At 42.9% G+C, this 20,048-nt stretch overlaps 1 protein-coding gene across 1 annotated transcript in view; it reads left to right on the top strand.

Moving 5' to 3' along the window:
- The window catches only part of DNAH7 (dynein axonemal heavy chain 7), a 533,102-nt gene that overhangs the window by 204,961 nt on the left and 308,093 nt on the right, over window positions 1-20,048 (top strand). The window contains exons 36-37 of the mRNA XM_075829965.1: window positions 13,423-13,578; window positions 17,404-17,572. Coding sequence (XP_075686080.1) covers window positions 13,423-13,578; window positions 17,404-17,572 — 325 coding nt within the window. The remainder of the gene's footprint in view (window positions 1-13,422; window positions 13,579-17,403; window positions 17,573-20,048) is intronic.

Consider the following 20,048-nt stretch of genomic DNA (forward strand, 5'->3'; position numbering starts at 1 on the left):
CCAACAGTTGTCTCCTTCTCACCCAGCGTCTTACTTATGGTTTTGTAGCCCATTCCAGCCTTGTGCAGGTCTATGATCTTGTCCCTGACATCCTTAGAAAGCTCTTTGGTCTTGCCCATGTTGTAGAGGTTAGAGTCAGACTGATTAATTGAGTCTGTGGACAGGAGTCTTTTATACAGGTGACCATTTAAGACAGCTGTCTTTAATGCAGGCACCAAGTTGATTTGGAGCGTGTAACTGGTCTGGAGGAGGCTGAACTCTTAATGGTTGGTAGGGGATCAAATACTTATTTCTCTGTGCACAATGCAAATAAATATATATAATTTTGACAATGTGATTTTCATTTTTTTTTTAATATAATCTATCTCTCACTGGTAAAATTAACCTAGCCTAAAAATTCTAGACTGTTCATGTCTTTGACAGTGGGCAAACTTACAAAATCAGCAAGGGATCAAATACTTATTTCCTTCACTGTATGTGATTTTTCTGCTCGTGTGGGTTCCTTTACATAGGCAAGACTATTTGTAGATAGAAATGACATGCCAGGCCAGACAAAGTGTGCTTCGTGTGAAATGGCCGTCGCCTCGTGTGCAGTCCTGCATTCCCCCGCTGTGATACCCACAGGGATCTCAATAAAGAATGACCTTTTTCAACACGACTTACGGTGTGAATGCTGCCTTTTATTCTCTACACACATACCAGTTTTTTTTATACTGCTATAATTGAGCAGAGCACCATCTGTGTCGTTATAGTCTGCGAGCATCTTTCCCCACCTACTAATTTTGGTGTATAAGCTGTGAGTGGAGTAGTGACAGCTACCGTTTCTCCTTACCTCTATTCTTTCTGGAAAAACAAGCCCGATCCATTGAGCCCCCACCTCGCAACTTAAAGCATGAAAGAATCTTAAAGGATTTGCTGCTTACATCTTGGTGACAGATACCACAGGATACCTACAGAGGTCTTGTGGGATCCACTACTCGGGTCAGAGCTGTTTTGGCAGCACGAAGGGGAGCTACACAATATTTGGCTTTAATTCTATGGCTAGTCGGTGTATATTTAGACATTTTAGGTAGACAGTCATTAATGGTAAAAATTACTTAGGGGCGGTCTAACAGTTTAGGGAGGGAGTATTATTTCACTACAGGCATGAAAGATTCAAATAGATTCCAGTTACATCACCCTGAAGTGTCATTTATACTGGCCTGTGTGAATGCTAACTATATATATATATATATATATATATATATATATATATATATATATATATGTATATATATATATATATATATATATATATATATATATACACACACACACACACACACACACACAATGGACTGCAGCAGCACTCACAATGCAATTCCAAAATGGTCTCAGGTGCAAGCAGGTAATCCCGATCCAGGGGATATAGATCAATATTGAAGAAAGTCCCACAGCACTCCGTGTTAGTGAAAAAAATGGTGGTTTATTAAGCCAGCACAAGCTGCAACATTTCCGTCCTGCTATAGGACCTTTATCGAGCATAAAAAAAAAAATTAAAAATTACAAAAAATTTAAAATTAAATAAATTGATAACAGTTCGGGTCTTGGCTCGCCAATGAAAAAGGACACCTATATATATACTATATATATATATATATATATACATATATACAGTCCAAAGGTAGATGAACACAGCACTCCAATGGTTTCCAGGAAATCAGGCCATGTGCTCGTTACCTGGGGTTGAATCAATTCCCCAAAGAGATAGACAAAAGCATAGAACACAGCAACGGCACCAGGACTTCAGAGTAGATGAAAGCAAAAAGTGGATTTTATTCACCTCAATACAGCAACGTTTCGGTTCAACAGGAACCTTTCTCAAGCCATATATATATACACATATATATATATAATAAATACTCACTACACACCCATGCTCGTGTATAAAAGGGCTGGTATAATAGCGGGTTTCAACCTACTTGTGTCACCCACTATTACTACCCCCTTTATAATCAGGGTCACTAGGGTTATGCCTAGTTCCCCTACCTTTTCCTTATACTAGCGTCTACTTGCTTGCTGTGCTTCTACTCAACGGAATAAGACCGTACAATATATATAATAGTAAATAAAGGGTAATATTTATTACTAACAATAATCACACTTACATCTAAAATTCACCAACTAAACACAGAACACAGTAACTGATCACAGTATAGTATCAGTATACCCCAATACATATAACACGTTAATATATACTGAGTATACTCACACTATACGTAGTACAGTATAAACACGGTATCACAGTCCTAATTATACCGCCACCCACTTACGTAAACATACATATGAATACAGTTACGTTACAACACAATACACATGTACATGCTCACTGTTAGTGTCCCACTTCCACCTAGCAATAACTATCCCTGTACACTAAGGTTTAATCAGCTAACAGGGACAGCAAGGGTTAACTTAGGAACTCAGCAGGAGAAAGGGTTAACAAGGGGAATGGGTTGCTGTATACCAGGGGACATGCAGGTAATTCAGGGACAGCAAGTTATTCAGGGCAGCAAGGGTAAACAGGGACTCATGGGCACCAAGGGTTAACAGGGACTCATGGCTACAAGGGTTAACAGGGTATGGGAATGTGCAGGTGAGGGGCTGGAGAGAAAGGGTTACTTAGGGTGTATAGGGGAGAAGATACTTAGCGCTTCATGTGGTACAAGTTGGTGTGGTCTCTCAGGAAGGGCCATGAGGCAAGAGCAGGCCAGGAGGGAAGAGGAGACCCTTAGTGGAGCCAGGGAGCAGGAACAAGAGGCAGAGTGTGAGGCCGTTGACCCTCTTATACCTTGTCCGTGCACATCTGTGTGACATCACAACTCATGCACGTGAAAGTGGGGGGGCTGGGCCTCATGGCTACCTCATGCAATACCATTATCTAGTAGGGGGATGGAAAGGCAGTTGGAACTTCCTGCTTCCTGGATTAGTTCACTGTCTATGGCCTCCATCCCCCAGTGTGTCTGATTACATGGTAGGGAGATGAATATACACCTTTCTGGAGGGACAAATAAATATATATATATATATATATATCTACATTCACATGTACATAGATATAAATATATAAAACACTTCCCTTTACAGATTCATATTGTTTTTTAATTTCTGACCATATAGAAAAAAAAAAAACATGGGAATTTCACTCATTCATCTTTCAAGCAGAATCAAGCAATGAAGTGTTTATTTGATCAATAATGCCCCAATGATTTTACTCACAATCCTAAGTAGTCCCCAGTGCCTCATTTCATTGTACATGCTTATATTTTTCTGTTTTAATTAGAGTAATTCTAAAAACTCATTCACTCATACTGTTACTGTTGAAAACATAGAAACCCACACAGGGGATGTTATATGTCTATCTTAAATAAGTTTATTGCTACTGGGAATTATGTATACCAGGCCAGTAGTTCTACTGACATCATTGGATGTGATCTTTTACAGTAGGACACATAACTTGCGTAAATGACAGACAAGTGTAGAAAGTGTAAATTTACATGTTTTAGAGACAATTATTTAATACTATTCTATCCACAGTGATGGGTTATAATGTCAAACCTGCGTGTTGTAGAAAACTATTGTAACCAGGCTCTAACTGGCCCAACGTGTAGTCGGTTAATCCTCCGGTGGGCCCCTGAATCAGCAAGTAGGGTTCCCTGTTTAGAAGCTATGGTAGGGGCCCCAGATATATTACCACATGGAAGTGCAGCCATCTTTCATTTGATGTGTAGGTAGAATATTTCAATGTAGCTGTAGGATGGGCCTCCATAATTCATTCCCTTGATGTGCCCTAGTCACCCCAGTCCGACACAGATTGTAACTCAAGCCATGATTTACCTGCATTGTACATCCTATATGCATCTTCTTGATTTGTTATTCATTAAAGTATTTCACAGTACATAACCAAGACTGAGTAATGTGTTGCTCCAAGTACTAAGAGAGTCCTTTTTGGAGCTTTCTCCAACTAAATGATTATTTAAAAAACATTAACCCCTTAATGCATTTTCATTTACATAAACTTTATGGTAAGGGTCCCCCTCCCGCATTCCAATGTGCATGTATTAAAAAAAGCTGTGCTCACTCGAACACAAAATGATTGATGGCTCCGCTCCCGCTGCAGAAATCGTGAAAACCTCCGATTCTAGCCGAATAACCCTGTTAATGCTGCAATTAAATGAAGTTTATTAAGAAATAAAAAGAGCACACAGTAAAAATAAAACCATTTTTCACATAAAAAGTGGTTTTATGAAGTTAAAAGTATAAAATGAAAATATACACATATATGCTAGCGTCTTGATTGTAACGACCCGAACAATAAGGCTAACATGTTACTTCAAACGCATTGTGAATACCATATATATATATATATATATGTGTGTGTGTATATATATATATGTATATATTAGTCCAGAAATAGATGAACACAGCACTCCAATGGTTCCAAAAAATCAGGCCATGTGCTCGTTAGCTGGGGGTGAATCAATTCCCCAAAATACAATAGAAAGAAGCATAGAACACAGTAAAGGCACCAGGACTTCAGAGTAGATGAAAGCAGGGTGGATTTATTCACCTCAACACAGCAACGTTTCGGTTCAACAGGAACCTTTCTCAAGCCATCCTTGAGATGGCTTGGGAAAGGTTCCTGTTGAACTGAAACTTTGCTGTGTTGAGGTGAATAAATCCACCCTGCTTTCATCTACTCTGAAGTCCTGGTGCCGTTACTGTGTTCTATGCTTCTTTCTATATATATGTATGTATGTATATATATATATATATATACAGTGAAGGAAATCAGTATTTGATCCCTTGCTGATTTTGTAAGTTTGCCCACTGTCAAAGACATGAACAGTCTAGAATTTTTAGGCTAGGTTAATTTTACCAGTGAGAGAGAGATTATATTAAAAAAAAATTACAAAAAAATCACATTGTCAAAATTATATATATTTATTTGCATTGTGCACAGAGAAATAAGTATTTGATCCCTTTGGCAAACAAGACTTAATACTTGGTGGCAAAACCCTTGCTGGCAAGCACAGCAGTCAGACATTTTAGTAGTTGATGATGAGGTTTGCACACATGTTAGATGGAATTTTGGCCCACTCCTCTTTGCAGATCATCTGTAAATCATTAAGATTTCGAGGCTGTCGCTTGGCAACTCGGATCTTCAGCTCCCTCCATAAGTTTTCGATGGGATTAAGGTCTGGAGACTGGCTAGGCCACTCCATGACCTTAATGTGCTTCTTTTTGAGCCACTCCTTTGTTGCCTTGGCTGTATGTTTCGGGTGATTGTCGTGCTGGAAGACCCAGCCACGAGCCATTTTTAATGTCCTGATGGAGGGAAGGAGGTTGTCACTCAGGATTTGACGGTACATGGCTCCATCCATTCTCCCATTGATGCGGTGAAGTAGTCCTGTGCCCTTAGCAGAGAAACACCCCCAAAACATAATGTTTCCACCTCCATGCTTGACAGTGGGGACGGTGTTCTTTGGGTCATAGGCAGCATTTCTCTTCCTCCAAAAACGGCGAGTTGAGTTAATGCCAAAGAGCTCAATTTTAGTCTCATCTGACCACAGCACCTTCTCCCAATCACTCTCAGAATCATCCAGATGTTCATTTGCAAACTTCAGACGGGCCTGTACATGTGCCTTCTTGAGCAGGCGGACCTTGCGGGCACTGCAGGATTTTAATCCATTACGGCGTAATGTGTTACCAATGGTTTTCTTGGTGACTGTGGTCCCAGCTTCATTGAGATCATTAACAAGTTCCCCCCGTGTAGTTTTCGGCTGAGCTCTCACCTTCCTCAGGATCAAGGATACCCCACGAGTTGAGATTTTGCATGGAGCCCCAGATCGATGTCGATTGACAGTCATTTTGTATGTCTTCCATTTTCTTACTATTGCACCAACAGTTGTCTCCTTCTCACCCAGCATCTTACTTATGGTTTTGTAGCCCATTCCAGCCTTGTGCAGGTCTATGATCTTGTGCCTGACATCCTTAGAAAGCTCTTTGGTCTTGCCCATGTTGTAGAGGTTAGAGTCAGACTGATTAATTGAGTCTGTGGACAGGAGTCTTTTATACAGGTGACCATGTAAGACAGCTGTCTTTAATGCAGGCACCAAGTTGATTTGGAGCGTGTAACTGGTCTGGAGGAGGCTGAAATCTTAATGGTTGGAAGGGGATCAAATACTTATTTCTCTGTGCACAATGCAAATAAATATATATAATTTTGACTATGTGATTTTTTTTTTTATATAATCTATCTCTCACTGGTAAAATTAATCTAGCCTAAAAATTCTAGACTGTTCATGACTTTGACAGTGGGCAAACTTACAAAATCAGCAAGGGATCAAATGCTTATTTCCTCCACTGTATGTATATATATATATATATATATATATATATATATATATATATATATATATATATATATATATACTGTATATATAAAAGGTCCTTTATTTTTTTTTTATCATTTTTCTCCAGAATAAAATATAATAAAAGTTAATCAATAAACCTAAATATTTTACCAATGAAAACTACATCTCATCCGTTAAAAACAAGCCCACATATAGTTACAATGACTGAAAAATACGAAAAAAGTTATGGCTCCTGGAATATGTCGAAGCATTAACAAATGTTATTTATTAGTGTTTTTATTGTGCAAAAGTGGTAAAACATAAGAAACCTATAAATATTTTGTATCACCGTAATTGTACCGACCCATAGCATAAAAGGTAACATGTTATTTACGCTGCATAGTGAACGTAGTAAATTTGTTAGGCGAAGAACAATTCTGGAATAGCTGTTTTTTAAATTCCCTACCAAAAAAGTTAATCAATATATTATATGTAGCCAAAAATGTGGCCATTGACAAACTCAACTTATTTTTTTAAAAAAACAAGCCTTCATAAGGCTATGTTGACGGGAAAATTCAAAAATGATAATACTTGGAATGCGACAATGATTTTTTTCTTAAAGAATGCCTGGTCATTAAGGCCTAAATAGGCTTAGTCGTTAAAAGGTGTTGTACAGTCATAAGAAATTTATGACCTATCCTCAGGATAGGCCATCAATTTCTAATTGGTGTGGGTATGACTCCCGGCACTCCTGCTCATCAGCCCTTTTAAAGGGACCGTGGCGCTCGTACGAGTGCTGCTTCCCTTTCATTCCTTACCTGCTCGTTTTGTGATCACGCTATTACAGGGTTCCACTATTCATTGTGAACTGCTGCCACAAGTGTGTCGGCTAATACAGTACGAGCAGGTAAGGAAAGAAGGTGAAGCAGCACTGGTACGAGCGCCGCGGCCCCTTCAAAACAGCTGATCAGCAGGGGTGCCAGAAGTTAGATCCCCACCAATCAGATATGGATGGCCTCTACTGAGGATAGGCCATCAATTTATTATGACTGGACAACCCCTTTAGAGAAACAATCCAATCAAAAAAGTGAAATCAGCCATCAGATAGTAGTGTTTATGTGAATTCCTTACATTTATATTGTAAAGTCTTCGTTCTTCCTGATACTTTGCGGATACTACATATTTTCTACATTGCAGCATCAACTTGCTGTTATTTCCATTATGCAAATGTTTCCAGTCATTAAGTCAGCCAAATATTAATTACCTCTCCCAACACATAGGTCAGTTGGTAGGTGCAAAAATTAGCTCCTCCTAGCATTGTAGCAATGTAAGGCTCAGTTCCCTTACAGTTTAGAAATTACGATCAACTTCTGCATCGGGAGCGTCTCCATAATGCAAAATTAACCGAGCACCAGCGACCACCTTGGGTAGAAAAGATGGCACTGTGCAGATGTAAGGTAAATACGGAAGAGGACAAGATAGGGTCATCCGCTTGAAACTCTCTAGATGGAGGTCACCACCACAAGGTACACCACCTTTCAGGTGTGGAGGCTCAACAAAATCTCACAAAGAACCTCAAAAGGAGCCAATTGCATTGCAGAGAGAATGAAAGTCAGATCCCAAGATGAAATTGGGGCTCGATAGCGTGCACAGCCTTTGCTCCCACCTGTCAAAAGGTTCAGATGTAGGATTTGGATACCAGAGGTTTGTTAAAAAAAAAACGTGGATACCTTAAGGGAGCTGACGGCAAGCCCACAATCCAACCCCTCATGAAGGAATGCCAAGAGTATTGGCAAGGAGAAAACCAAGGGAGGAAGATGTCGATCCTCACACCACTGTAGATATGTCTTCCAAGTATTGTGATAAATGCAGGCCGATGAAGGTTTCTGGCCTTCAAAAGGGTTTGGATCCCCCGCTGGGTTAAGTCTTGAGCTATCAGTACTGCAGCTTCAACAGCTATGCTGTTAAGTGCAGCGATAGTAAACTCGGTGGAAGAGTGGCTCTTGAGAAAGCAAATTGTTCCAAAGAGCTAAGCACCAGGGAACGTCTACTAGTAGACCCACCACTTCTGTGTACCAGAAATGGTGCGGCCAGTCCAGAGCAACAATTATGATCGGAATCCCTCAGCCTTGATCCTCCTGAGGAGCTTGGGAAGAAACCGCAATCGCCTCGGGATCTTGAGACCAGTAGATTAGGAGGGGGTCCTGGCAATTGAGTTGTGACACCAGCAAGTCCATGACTTGCGTACCCCACCTGTAACAGTGTTGTTCAAACAACTCGTGATGAAAGGCTTGGTCTCCTGGGTCGACCCGTTCAAAACTGAGATAATCCACAACCCAAATTGTCGACCCTGGGAATGTGGCCTGCCAACAGAGCAGGAATGTGAAGCTGTGCCCACTCTAGAATATTGAATGCTTCAACCATTGCAGCTGACTGTTTTTAGCCTTGGTGATCGAGGTAGGTCGACTGCCAAAACATTTTCTGGACTCAGATCGGCATACTGGCATTAAGAGTCATCCAGTGACTGAGACAGAGTAAAATCGCCCTTTTTTCCAAAATATTGATAGGGAGATAGGCTTCCTGTTTGGACCAGAAGCACTGGAATGTAAGATTCCAGAAGGCACCTCCCCAACCTGAAAACTGGCATAGCTTGGGAGGTCATGCCCTAAAGGTACGCCAGGGAAAAGAGCCACCAGAGTAGAGAGCGGTAGACTGTCAAGGGAAGAAGCATTCAGTGGTCTGGGGAATCAGGAATACTGTTCTACCAGGAGAGGATCACCCTCTGAAACGGACGAGTGTAAAACTGGGCAAAGGGAATGGCCTTGATGGAAGGCACTATGGTGCCCAGAATCATACAAAAGCAGAGAGAGGTAGGAGTGCCCCACTTTAGAACGTGGACTCCCTGCTGCAGTGTGGACAGTTTTTCTGGAGGAACAGGCACCTGAGCCGAGTTTGTGTTGAACACCATTTCCAGGAAAATGAGAGGGAGTTAGGCAGGATTTAAAATAGTTGGCAATCCATCCAAAACGAGTCGTGATGAAGAGAGTCCATTGCTCGAAAAAAGGTGGCTGCCCTGGCAGGTGACGAAGGGAGTGCGGACTTGAAGAGCCTGTCAGATGGAAGGCATACAAATTCGATCTCGTACCCTTAGGAGACTACATCCCTAATTGAGGCATTGGAGATATTGGTGAGCCAGACATCCTTGAGGAGTAGAAGTCTGCCCACCACTTGAGACCTGAGAGGTGGCGCCAGTCTTACCCACTGCTGGCTTAATAGCCTGAGGGTGGGAGTGCCAAGAGGAACGGATGAATCTGTGAAAGGGATAAAAATGAGGTTCCGGTTTTCTGGGATTAGGAGCTTGACGAGCCTTAACTTGAGGCAGATGAGTGCTTCTTCCCACCTGTTGCTTCCGAAATGATTTTTTCCAAGTGGTCTACAAAGAGACGAGAGCCAACAAGGCGAATAGCCATCAAGAAGCGTTTAGAAGAAGTATAAGCAGTCCAGCATTTGAGGAATTCCGTTTGATGCATGGTGACCATGGAAACGGAGGCACATGCCACAAGGCGACCTGCATCCAGGGAGGCTTCGCATAGATATTTAATAGCATTGGACAGTGGTAAAGGGAGATTTAGAGAGAGATTCACCAGATGTTCAGTGGACACCCACGACAAGGAGACCATGATAATGTTGGCAAGCCCATTCAGTGGAGACTCTGCTGACCTATGCGGAAGCAAAGATTGGCCACAAGGCTGAGCCAGCGGCCTCAAAGGCGGACCTGAAAAGCAAAAAGTCAATGTGGCAGTCCAAAGGATTGCAGAATGAGGCGGAGTCTGCCATAAGAAGAGTACTGGGCTTGTTAGATGGGAGACAAAATCCGGAGGCTTCTCCCCTTTATGAGGAAATATCCTCTGGAAAGGATACATAAGATCCTGGTGAGAGGTCTGGGCAATTATTTATAAGGATGAGTGCAAAGGGAAAGGTTTGTGCGATCCCCTAGGGCGAACGAAGGTGACTGTCTTCACAGGGGGAGACCGGTCCGCATCTGCAAGTTGTAAGGTGTCACTGATCGCAGTGATGAGACTGTGCAACATTCAGCTACAAATTGGAATCCAAGCGTTCACCATCAGACAAAAGTTCCCAGTGAAGAGGTTTATGAGGCAGGTGCTACTGAGGGTGGGTGAGATTACGTGGCTCTGACCTGTTTAGGAGGTCTGCCACAGGAAAAAGATGTTGATTGGAGAGTCCCCAGAAGGTTGGTGGCAAGGCAAACCAAGATGCCAATCGTGACAGGGTGACATTAGAGAGGTCACCAACGACCAAGGAGAGGTAATGAGCCCATTGCGGCTCAGCTTCAACATTAAATGTGGGCATTGCTGGGTTGGCTGAGATGGCTGGGCCACAGGTTGGGCACCCACAGATGCTAGGCCTGGAGGTTGGCATGCATCACACAGTAGTAGGTTGACCACTTGTGGGACAGGCAAAGTGAACTACTTAAGGTAACTGTTGGCAGGATTCTCCTCTGGTGTCTGACATGGCAGAATAGGTCACCACATTCCTCAGTTATAACTGGGGGGAAAAAAGCGACCATGAGTCCACTCAATATACTGCAAGAGGCAGGGCTGTAATTCCCTTAGAAAGGTGAAATGGCTGCCTGTTGGTAGCCAACAGTGTTCTAGGTAAATGCTTTCCTACTGTGATTTACTACTTCAGTGTCTGAGAGGGGTTTAGGAATAAAGGAGCAGATGCCAAATGCAGGCCAGAGAATGAACAACGCGGTCCCAGTGCCAAAAGTAGCCCTGTAGAGGTCCTTTGACGCTGTGTCCCCACTCGCCTGTGAAAATCAGAGCAGGAGATGATGACCTGCCCCTTCTCCGTGCCGTGATTAGTTTCTAGCAGTCACGTGACGACCACCCACCAAACGCTAGACAGGTTCAGGGTCGCAAGTTCCGTTCCATGACAAAGAGCCCAAAAGATGGCAGGCAGCATAGGTAAATGGTGGCCAAGGGACGCAGGACGTAGGAGAGCAATGAGGAAGGAGCCCGTGGCCCGTCTGCAGTGGCGCTGTGAGCAAGGAGTCACCTGATGCAGGCGCATCAGGAAGGGGAGTGCGCCAGAGGGATGTGTGAGGCGCACAAGTAGAGTAGACAGAGGGAGGGATAATACTCTCCTCTCCTGAAGTCCACTTAATCCCCAGAGTATGCAAGACCAACAGGGAAGTCACCACCATGTGCCAATTGTGGTGAGGGGGGACAATGGTGGGAAACAAAGGTGGACGTTCCTTAAGCCAGTAGGCAACAGAGGAGCTTGCGCTCTTGTCACTCTTGTCTTCATCATGGCAGGGGTACAACAGTGCATTGAGACACTGAGCACCCACAAGATGTTGGGTAAATCAGGGGGACAGCATCACCCTTGTTAACCCGCTGGAAAAAAAAAATTAGATAAAAATAAACTAACATAAAAAAAAACCAAGAGACAGCCTGAGGTAACCGCAGGGGTGTCTGCCTTCTACAGACACAATAAGCTGAGACTCACTAGCTCAGTTCCTGTTGGAACGGTTTATACTATAGGAGGGCCCAACAGTTTTGTATTCTTAGTGTCACACCTCCTAGTGGCAACAGCATATGCCCATGGTCTGTGTTCCCCAATTAGACAAACGAGAAATAGTGTTAACATATATTTTATGTGGAATTAGTAAATGGTAAAGTTGCATTTTTATTTACTTTGATGAGATTAGTAGGTCCACTCCACTTACTATTGCTTATTCCTCTTTCACACTGCAGTATTTAGGTCAGTATTTTGCAACAGCATTTGTAAGCCAAAAGCAGGAATTGAACAGAGAGAATGTGTAATGGAAATATTTCTACCTCTTCCGTGTTTTGGACCCACTCTTTGTTTTGGCTTCAAAATACAAACCAAAACACTGCTTTGTGAAATGGGCCTCTGTTGTATACTTGGTAGCAATGACAGGATCGAATCCTCTCCTGTGAAGAAAATCTTTCATGATCTCACAGTACGGATCAAATTCTGTTCTTGGCTCTAAATATATACAGTTCCTGCAGAAAGCCATAAAGACCCATGAAAAAACAGCATTAAAATATGTGAACCTGGCCTAAATTTGATATCCTAAAATAGCAACATAAAGAACACTGCTTTGCAGTTTTTTTTATATTGTTTAAGCTAAAATCAGTCTATGGAATGTGAGGGTATGTTCACACGCTCAACTAAAAACGTCTGAAAATACGGAGCTGTTTTCAGAGGAAAACAGCCCCTGGTTTTCAGCCGCTTTTTTAAGCATCTAGCGTTTTTTGCAGTGTTTTTTTTACGACCGTTTTTGGAGCTGTTTTTATATTGAGTCAATGAATAACGGCTCCAAAAACGGCTCAAGAACTGACATGCACTTCTTTTTACGAGGTGTTTTTTTATGCGGCCGTTTTTAAAAACATTGGAACGGAACGCGGTTTTTCCCATTGAAATCAATGGGCAGATGTTTGGAGGCGTTAAGCCCCCGCATTTTTAGCCATTTTTCGGGGCATTTATGGCCCGAAAAACGGCTGAAAACAGCCCGTGTGAACATGCCCTAAATGCTATAGAAACCCTGGTGATTTGGATAACCATATGAAAACAACACAGTGAATTATAAATGCTTTGCCTGCATTCAGAATTATACTAAACTGATACACGCTTTAAGGCGATGTTAACACAACGTGTATTTGGCGGGGATTGACTGTGCATTTGCAGGTTAATTTTCTTAGCAGATTTTTCCTGCCTTGTGTATTTTTTGATTGCTTTAATCAAACAATCCATATGAAGTCCTTTTTTTATTTATTTATTTTTTTTAACATATATGAGGACCAGAAAAACCACTTCCATTTTTTTTATTGTTCTTAAGTAAATATGGATTAAAGAAAGGTTCTACCAATATCTGTCAACTTTTCAAATCAGAAAACGTAATTTTAAAAACGTTTCTATGTCTCAATTTTGCCAAGTTTTGAAATAAATAAATTCTGATCGTATAAATATTCACTTCCAGGATTTCTTGTTAAATAATTTGGACAAAGAAATATACAAACCATTGCTGATCAATTTCTCAGCACAGACGACAGCAGCTCAAACTCAGAACATCATAATGTCCAAGCTTGACAAAAGGAGGAAAGGAGTCTTTGGTCCTCCCCTAGGAAAGAAAACGGTAACAGTTACACTTTTCACAATATTTTCATTTACATCTGACTTCAAACAGATATTGTTTTCTACAAATAAGGCAATCTTAGGCCTCATGCCCACTTCAGTCTTTTTCTTCAGGGTGCTAGCCGGTTTTCTGACGGCTAGCACCCTGACGCATTAATTTCAATGGGGCCATGCACACTTCAATTTTTTTGACGGTCCCGTTGCTCCGTTCCGATCAAAAGTAGAGCATGTCCTACTTTGGTCCGAGATTCCGTGACCGTGAGGCCCATGCAAGTCAATGGGGCCGTCAAAAAAACTGAAGGCATCCGTGTGCCGTCCGTGTGTGACGGAGCCGTTGCCTAGCAACGGCCGGGCGGGCAGAAGTACATTACAGATATATTACACTAATCGGCAGCCACTTGTCTCTATCATTCACTGATAGAGAGAAGAGGCTGCTGATTAAAAATAAAATAAAAAGCAGTTCATATGTACCCCGGTCGTTGTCTTGGTGACGAGTCCCTCTTCTTTCTCCAGTCCGACCTTCCAGTATGACGCGGCAGCCTGTGATTGGCTGCAGAGGCCGCTGCAGCCTGTGATTGGCTTCAGAGGCGGTCACGTGGGATGAAGTGTCATCCCTGGAGGCCAGCCTTCTGACGTCATCCTGACTTGCGTGACCGCCACTACAGCCTGTGATTGGCTGCAGCGGTGACATGGGATGAAACGTCATCCCTGGAGGCCGGACAGGAGGAAAGTAAGTATGAACTTATTTTTTTATTTTTTTATTTCATTAAAATTGTATTTTCTGAGTGCCGAGCATGGTACTGTCCAGGGTGCTGAAAGAGCATGGTTCTTCAGCGCTAGTCACTGTCCAGGGTGCTGAAAGAGTTACCGCCGATCAGTGCAGTCCATTAACTCTTTCAGTACTCTGTACAGTGACTAGCGCTGAACAACCATGCTCTTTCAGCACCCTGGACAGTACCATGCTCGGCGCTCGGAAGCGGAAACATGGAGTGCACACGGGAGTGCACACGGAAATCACACGGCCGCTAAAACGGGCACCTGGATCCGTCAAAAAAGGGGAGTGAAAACGGTGATAAAAGTGTGCACGAGGCCTTAAGTGTTTAAACTATGCTAACATATTAAAGGGGTTGTGCAATAGAAATGTCAATATATAAACTTAATATAAAATTTTAGTGGAACTTTGTAAAGTATTGTTATTAAAAAAAAGTTTCCTCGCAGAAATATGGCAATTATCTGCTTGTAATAGCACCCCCTGGTGTTGAAATGTATAGGTCTCTGCACATAATTCTAGTAAAGCTCTTTTAGACGTGCAGCTTCTGCTCTTATCAGTGAAACAGAGAAAAAGAAAGTCCGGCATGGGCATTAAGGCCTCATGCACATTTCCATCACCGTTTTCACGGCCGTTTTTCATGGATCCGCGTGTCTGTGGATCAGTGTGGTTCCCGTGTGTACTCCGTGTACACTTCCGTGTTTCCGTTTCCGAGCGCTGCGCATGTTAATCACTATCCAGCGGTAGTCACTGTCCAGGTTGCTGAAAGAGTTAAGTGCTGGATAGAGAGAATGGGCTGCACTGATTGGCAGTAAATCTTTCAGAACCCTGGACAGTGACTACCTCTGGACAGTGAGTACCATGCGCGGTACTGATAATATAGATTTCTAATGTTTCTTACAAAAACCCCAACCCAAAATAAGTTCATACTTACCCAGAACTCCCTGCTTCTTCCTCCAGTCCGGCCTCCTGGGATGACGTTTCATCCCATGTGACCGCTGCAGCCAATCACAGGCTGTAGCGGTCACATGGACGGCCGCGTCATCCAGGGAGGCCAGAACAGGGACGCGTCAGCAAGACAGCGACCGGGGTACGTATGAACTGCTTTTTCTTTCTATCGCTGCGGATGCTTTGCCCGAAAGGGCTGCTCCTTCTCTCTATCCAGCACTGATAGAGAGATGGGGCTGCCGATTAGTGCAGTGCAATATCTCTTCTGTACCTCTGCCCGCCCGGCCGTTGCTAGGCAACGGCTCTGTCACACATGGACGGCACACGAATGCCTTCCGTGTGCCTTCAGTTTTTTTGACGGACCCATTGACTTGTATGGGCCCCACTGTCACGGAATCTCGGATCATAGTAGGACATGCTCTACTTTTGTCGGAACGGAACAACGGGACTGCAAAAAAAAAATGAAGTGTGCATGGCCCCATTGAAAGCAATGTGTCAGGGTTCTAGCCGTCCAAAAAACGGCTATCACCCTGAAGAGAAAAACAGAAGTGGGCATGGGGCCTAAGAGGTATTCAGAATGCAAGCAGTCAGGAAAAAACCATTATATAAGCACTCCACTGCTTGTGCTGAATGATTGTTCTTTTCTCTGTCCCTGATAAGGAGGAGAGCAGCACAGACTGGTGTGGAGGTTATGGCTTTAACCCTGAGGGTATGTTCACACAGCTTATTTTCGGACGTTTTTTGGGCCGTAAACGGCTGAAAAATGGGCGAAAAATCGGAAGCAGAACGCCTCCAAATATCTGCCCATTGATTTCAGTGGAAAAAATGGCGTTCTGATCCGACAAGGCGTTTTTTTTTACGTGGCTGTTTTAAGAAACAGCTGCGTAAAAAAAGCCCACGAAAAAGAAGTGCATGTCACTTCTTGAGCCGTTTTTCATTGACTCTATAGAAAATAAGCTACAAAAACGTCCGTAAAAATGCAGCGAAAAACGCGAGTTGCTAAGAAAACGTCTGAAAATCAGGAGCTGTTTTCCCATGAAAACAGCACCGTATTTTCAGAAGTTTTTGCTAAGCGTGTGAACATACCCTTACTGCTTGAAGTCTGTGTACGCTGAGATATATAAGTAAGGCATATGTCTAGCCTTAAATATATGCCTGTTTCTTTAACATGCCTGTTTCTTTAACTGTATTGTACTGTGCATGCACATCTGATATTCTCTAAAATGAAGTACAGAGACATATACGTGATCACCAGGGGGTGCTATTACAAGCATATAATTATCATATTTCTGCCAGGAAATTTTTTTTTTTGTTTTATAACAATGCTTTATAAACTCAATATACATTTTAGAGTAACTTTGTATATTGCCATTTCTATTGATGGCGCAACCCCTTTAAGGCAAGTATGAGGATAGTTCTCCAAATACAAAAGTTTAAGGGGGGAATGTATTAAGTTCTCTATGCCAGCTTTCTGGTGCAGAAAAGTCATAAATGCATCAGAAGTCGCAAATTGTACCAAAAAATGTTCAACTTTTGATGCATTTATGCCACACATGTGGTGGGACTTGGCAAAAGTGACCGTCACCTGAAGTGGCCCAGCAAATTTACCATATTTTAATCTAGAATATGGCGCAAATGATAGCGGAAATCTACGTCAGCTCATAGCTGGTCATAGATTTTCCTTTAAGTTGCACGGCCAACCAGAGATGTGCCTAGTTTTAAAAGAGGTTTGCGCCTCTTAACAAATTAGATGCTTCTCACTCCATCTATCTTTATATTAAGACTGGCATATGAAGCGCCGGTTTTAATAAATCCCCCCACACATTTTTTTCCTGCTTACTTGCCAGTACTGTACAAATGGAAGTTGTTCTGGCAATCGAGGAGACCCAGAGTGGAAAATCAAAATTTCCAGTGGTGTCTACCCTGGCATGGAAAATATATAATTTATTAAGAAATGAATCAGTACAGATTTAGATATAAAAATGGCATGCTGTTCAAAGGTGGAAATTCACTTTAAGAAAAGATAAACGTTGTACTCCTCTTCCTGAAAATAAATATGTTTAGTGTAAAGATTCAACATGCACATAAAACTTATTTGTTTGTTTCTAGGTGGTTTTTGTAGATGATGTGAACATGCCTTCCAGGGAGGTTTATGGTGCTCAACCTCCTGTAGAATTACTTCGCCAGTGGTTAGATCATTGGAACTGGTATGATCTGAAAGACTGTTCCATGATCAAGTTAATTGATATACAAATCATGTGTGCCATGGGACCAGCAGGTAATAATAAAACAAATAAATCGTACAATACAGTATATTGTATGAGCAAAAGATGCTGTAACAGAATTAATTATTTTCTCATTTAGTACATAAGAAGTGAATGGCTTGCATTGTATTAGTGCTTCAAAAGCCATTTCTTTTTGTTTGTGCTATTGTGAATTCATGGGTTTTATAAAATAGTACATTTCATTACAGGGTACTCAACTTTTTAGATGACTTTTAGAATAAGCTGTCATATATGTCTATGTACATGAGCAATAACACTTTCTGGCCATGACATGACTTCTATATGGTATTTTTTGCAGTTGGCCCCTCTGCAAGCTCTCTCTAATTCTCAGTTTTCTCTGAGCTAGTGGGTGGAGTGTAACTGATATTTCTACAATATAACATACATAGATGAGGAGAATCCTGCTTTTTATAGCAATCTAATATATATATACACACACACACACACACACACACACACACACACACACACACACACACACATACACGCACATATACATATATATATATACATACAAACAAACATATATATATATATATATATATATATACATATATATATATATATACACATACACACACAAACACACATACGTACTGTTGTGCCCGCGGTCGCTGACCGCAGGCACGTTATACTCACCGGCAGCTGTGACTGCAGGACACTGAGAGCTTGCCGGCATCTCCCTCCCCTGAGATGCCAGCACATGTGGCTGCACTGTTTTTGTGTTTCACAGGGTGCACAGGCATGCGTGCTCGTCCCTGGCCTTAAAGGGCCAGTCTGCGCACTGGACCGTACCGCCGTAGTGGGATAGCAGCTAGCCAAACAGGATACCAAGGCAAAGTCAAAAGTTCGAATAAGGGTACATGTGGCAATACAGACAGTAGCAATGGCAGGCTCGGATGGGACCTTGGCAGCAGCCAGACACCAGGCGTAGTGAAATGCAGCAGGCGTAGTATACGAAACAACACGACTCCAACTCTCTGCGGCACACGAACAAGGTAGCACGGGATACAGGATACAGGTGTAATAGATCTGCCAGGCACAACTTCAGTGTATACGCCCATAGGTAATCAGTCTGCACCTGAGTCTATGTCTCTGAGACTGACTCCATCTTCCACCACACAGGATGGCAGGCTTAGGAGTGGGAGAGCGTATCGCAGCCTGGCCAGACGGAGCTAGCTCCCGCCCTCTGTATTTATACCTGCCTTTCCTGTTCCTCCTTTGCTTGTGATTCTTCTCGTGTGGTTTCCTTTCCCAGCTACAGCTTCTACTATTTGATCCTGCTCCATACTGACCCTGGCTTACTGACTACTCTCCTGCTCTGCGTGTGGTACCTCGTTCTCTCCTGGTTTGACTCGGCTCGTTCACCACTCTTGTTGCTCACGGTGTTGCCGTGGGCAACTGCCCCTTTTCCCTTAACTTTGTGTGCCCTTGTCTGTTTGTCTCGTGCACTTACTGAGTGTAGGGACCGCCGCCCAGTTGTACCCCGTCGCCCAGGGCGGGTCGTTGCAAGTAGGCAGGGACAGAGTGGCGGTTAGATTAGGGCTCACTTGTCCATTTCCCTACCCCATCATTACAACAGGTAGCAGGAATGGGAACACTGGGAACTGTAAAACACTAAGGGACCATTTGCAAAGACTAACACGGGTAACTCAACAAAGCTCAGGCAATGAAGGAAGGGGCAGGGCCCTTGTTATAGTCCTGGGTGATCATGGGAGCAATCAGTTAATCTAAAACATGTGTGAGCTCTGGTCCATTAATGCCAGGAATGAGCTAGAGCGCGCACCTTAGTGGTCACTGCAGGACAGGACGGCCGCTGGCATCTCTGAGGAGGTAGATGTCTGCAGGATGATAGGAGTCTGCGGTATCCCCCCTTTTACGCCCCCTCTTCCTGGGGCCAGAACAAGAGAGGAACTTCTTAATGAGGGCAGGAGCCTTGACATTCTCCTCTGGCTCCCAGGACCTCTCTTCTGGACCAAACCCCTTCCAATCCACCAAGTAAAAGCCTTTTCCTCTTATCCTCCTGAAGTCCAAGATCTCCTTGACCTCGAATACATCGGCAGAACCGAACCGCTGGGGGCAACTGCAGGGCTAAGAGTCTTAGAGTAGCAGTTCAGGACCACAGGCTTCAGAAGAGATACATGAAAGGAGTTGGGGATTCTGAGGGTAGCGGTTAGCCTAAGCTTATAAGAGATCGGGTTGATCTGCTGAAGGATCTCAAACGGTCCGAGGAACCTGGGAGCAAATTTACGCGAGCAAATGGCCAAAGCCAATGATCGCTATTGAAGTCTAAGCGTAAGAATAATATCTCTAATAAGGACAACAAACGATTTGTGCTGTCTTTTGCTTTTAGCCCAATGAGCGATGTAATACGTTCTGGTTGAGAATGATCCTCTGCTTACGGATGTCTCAACCAGACATCCAATTATGTATTTTCGTCGATGTCAGAATTTGAGGGATGTTCTTGTT

The sequence above is a fragment of the Rhinoderma darwinii genome, chromosome 6 (genome assembly GCF_050947455.1).
Source record: "Rhinoderma darwinii isolate aRhiDar2 chromosome 6, aRhiDar2.hap1, whole genome shotgun sequence".
NCBI lineage: Eukaryota > Metazoa > Chordata > Amphibia > Anura > Rhinodermatidae > Rhinoderma > Rhinoderma darwinii.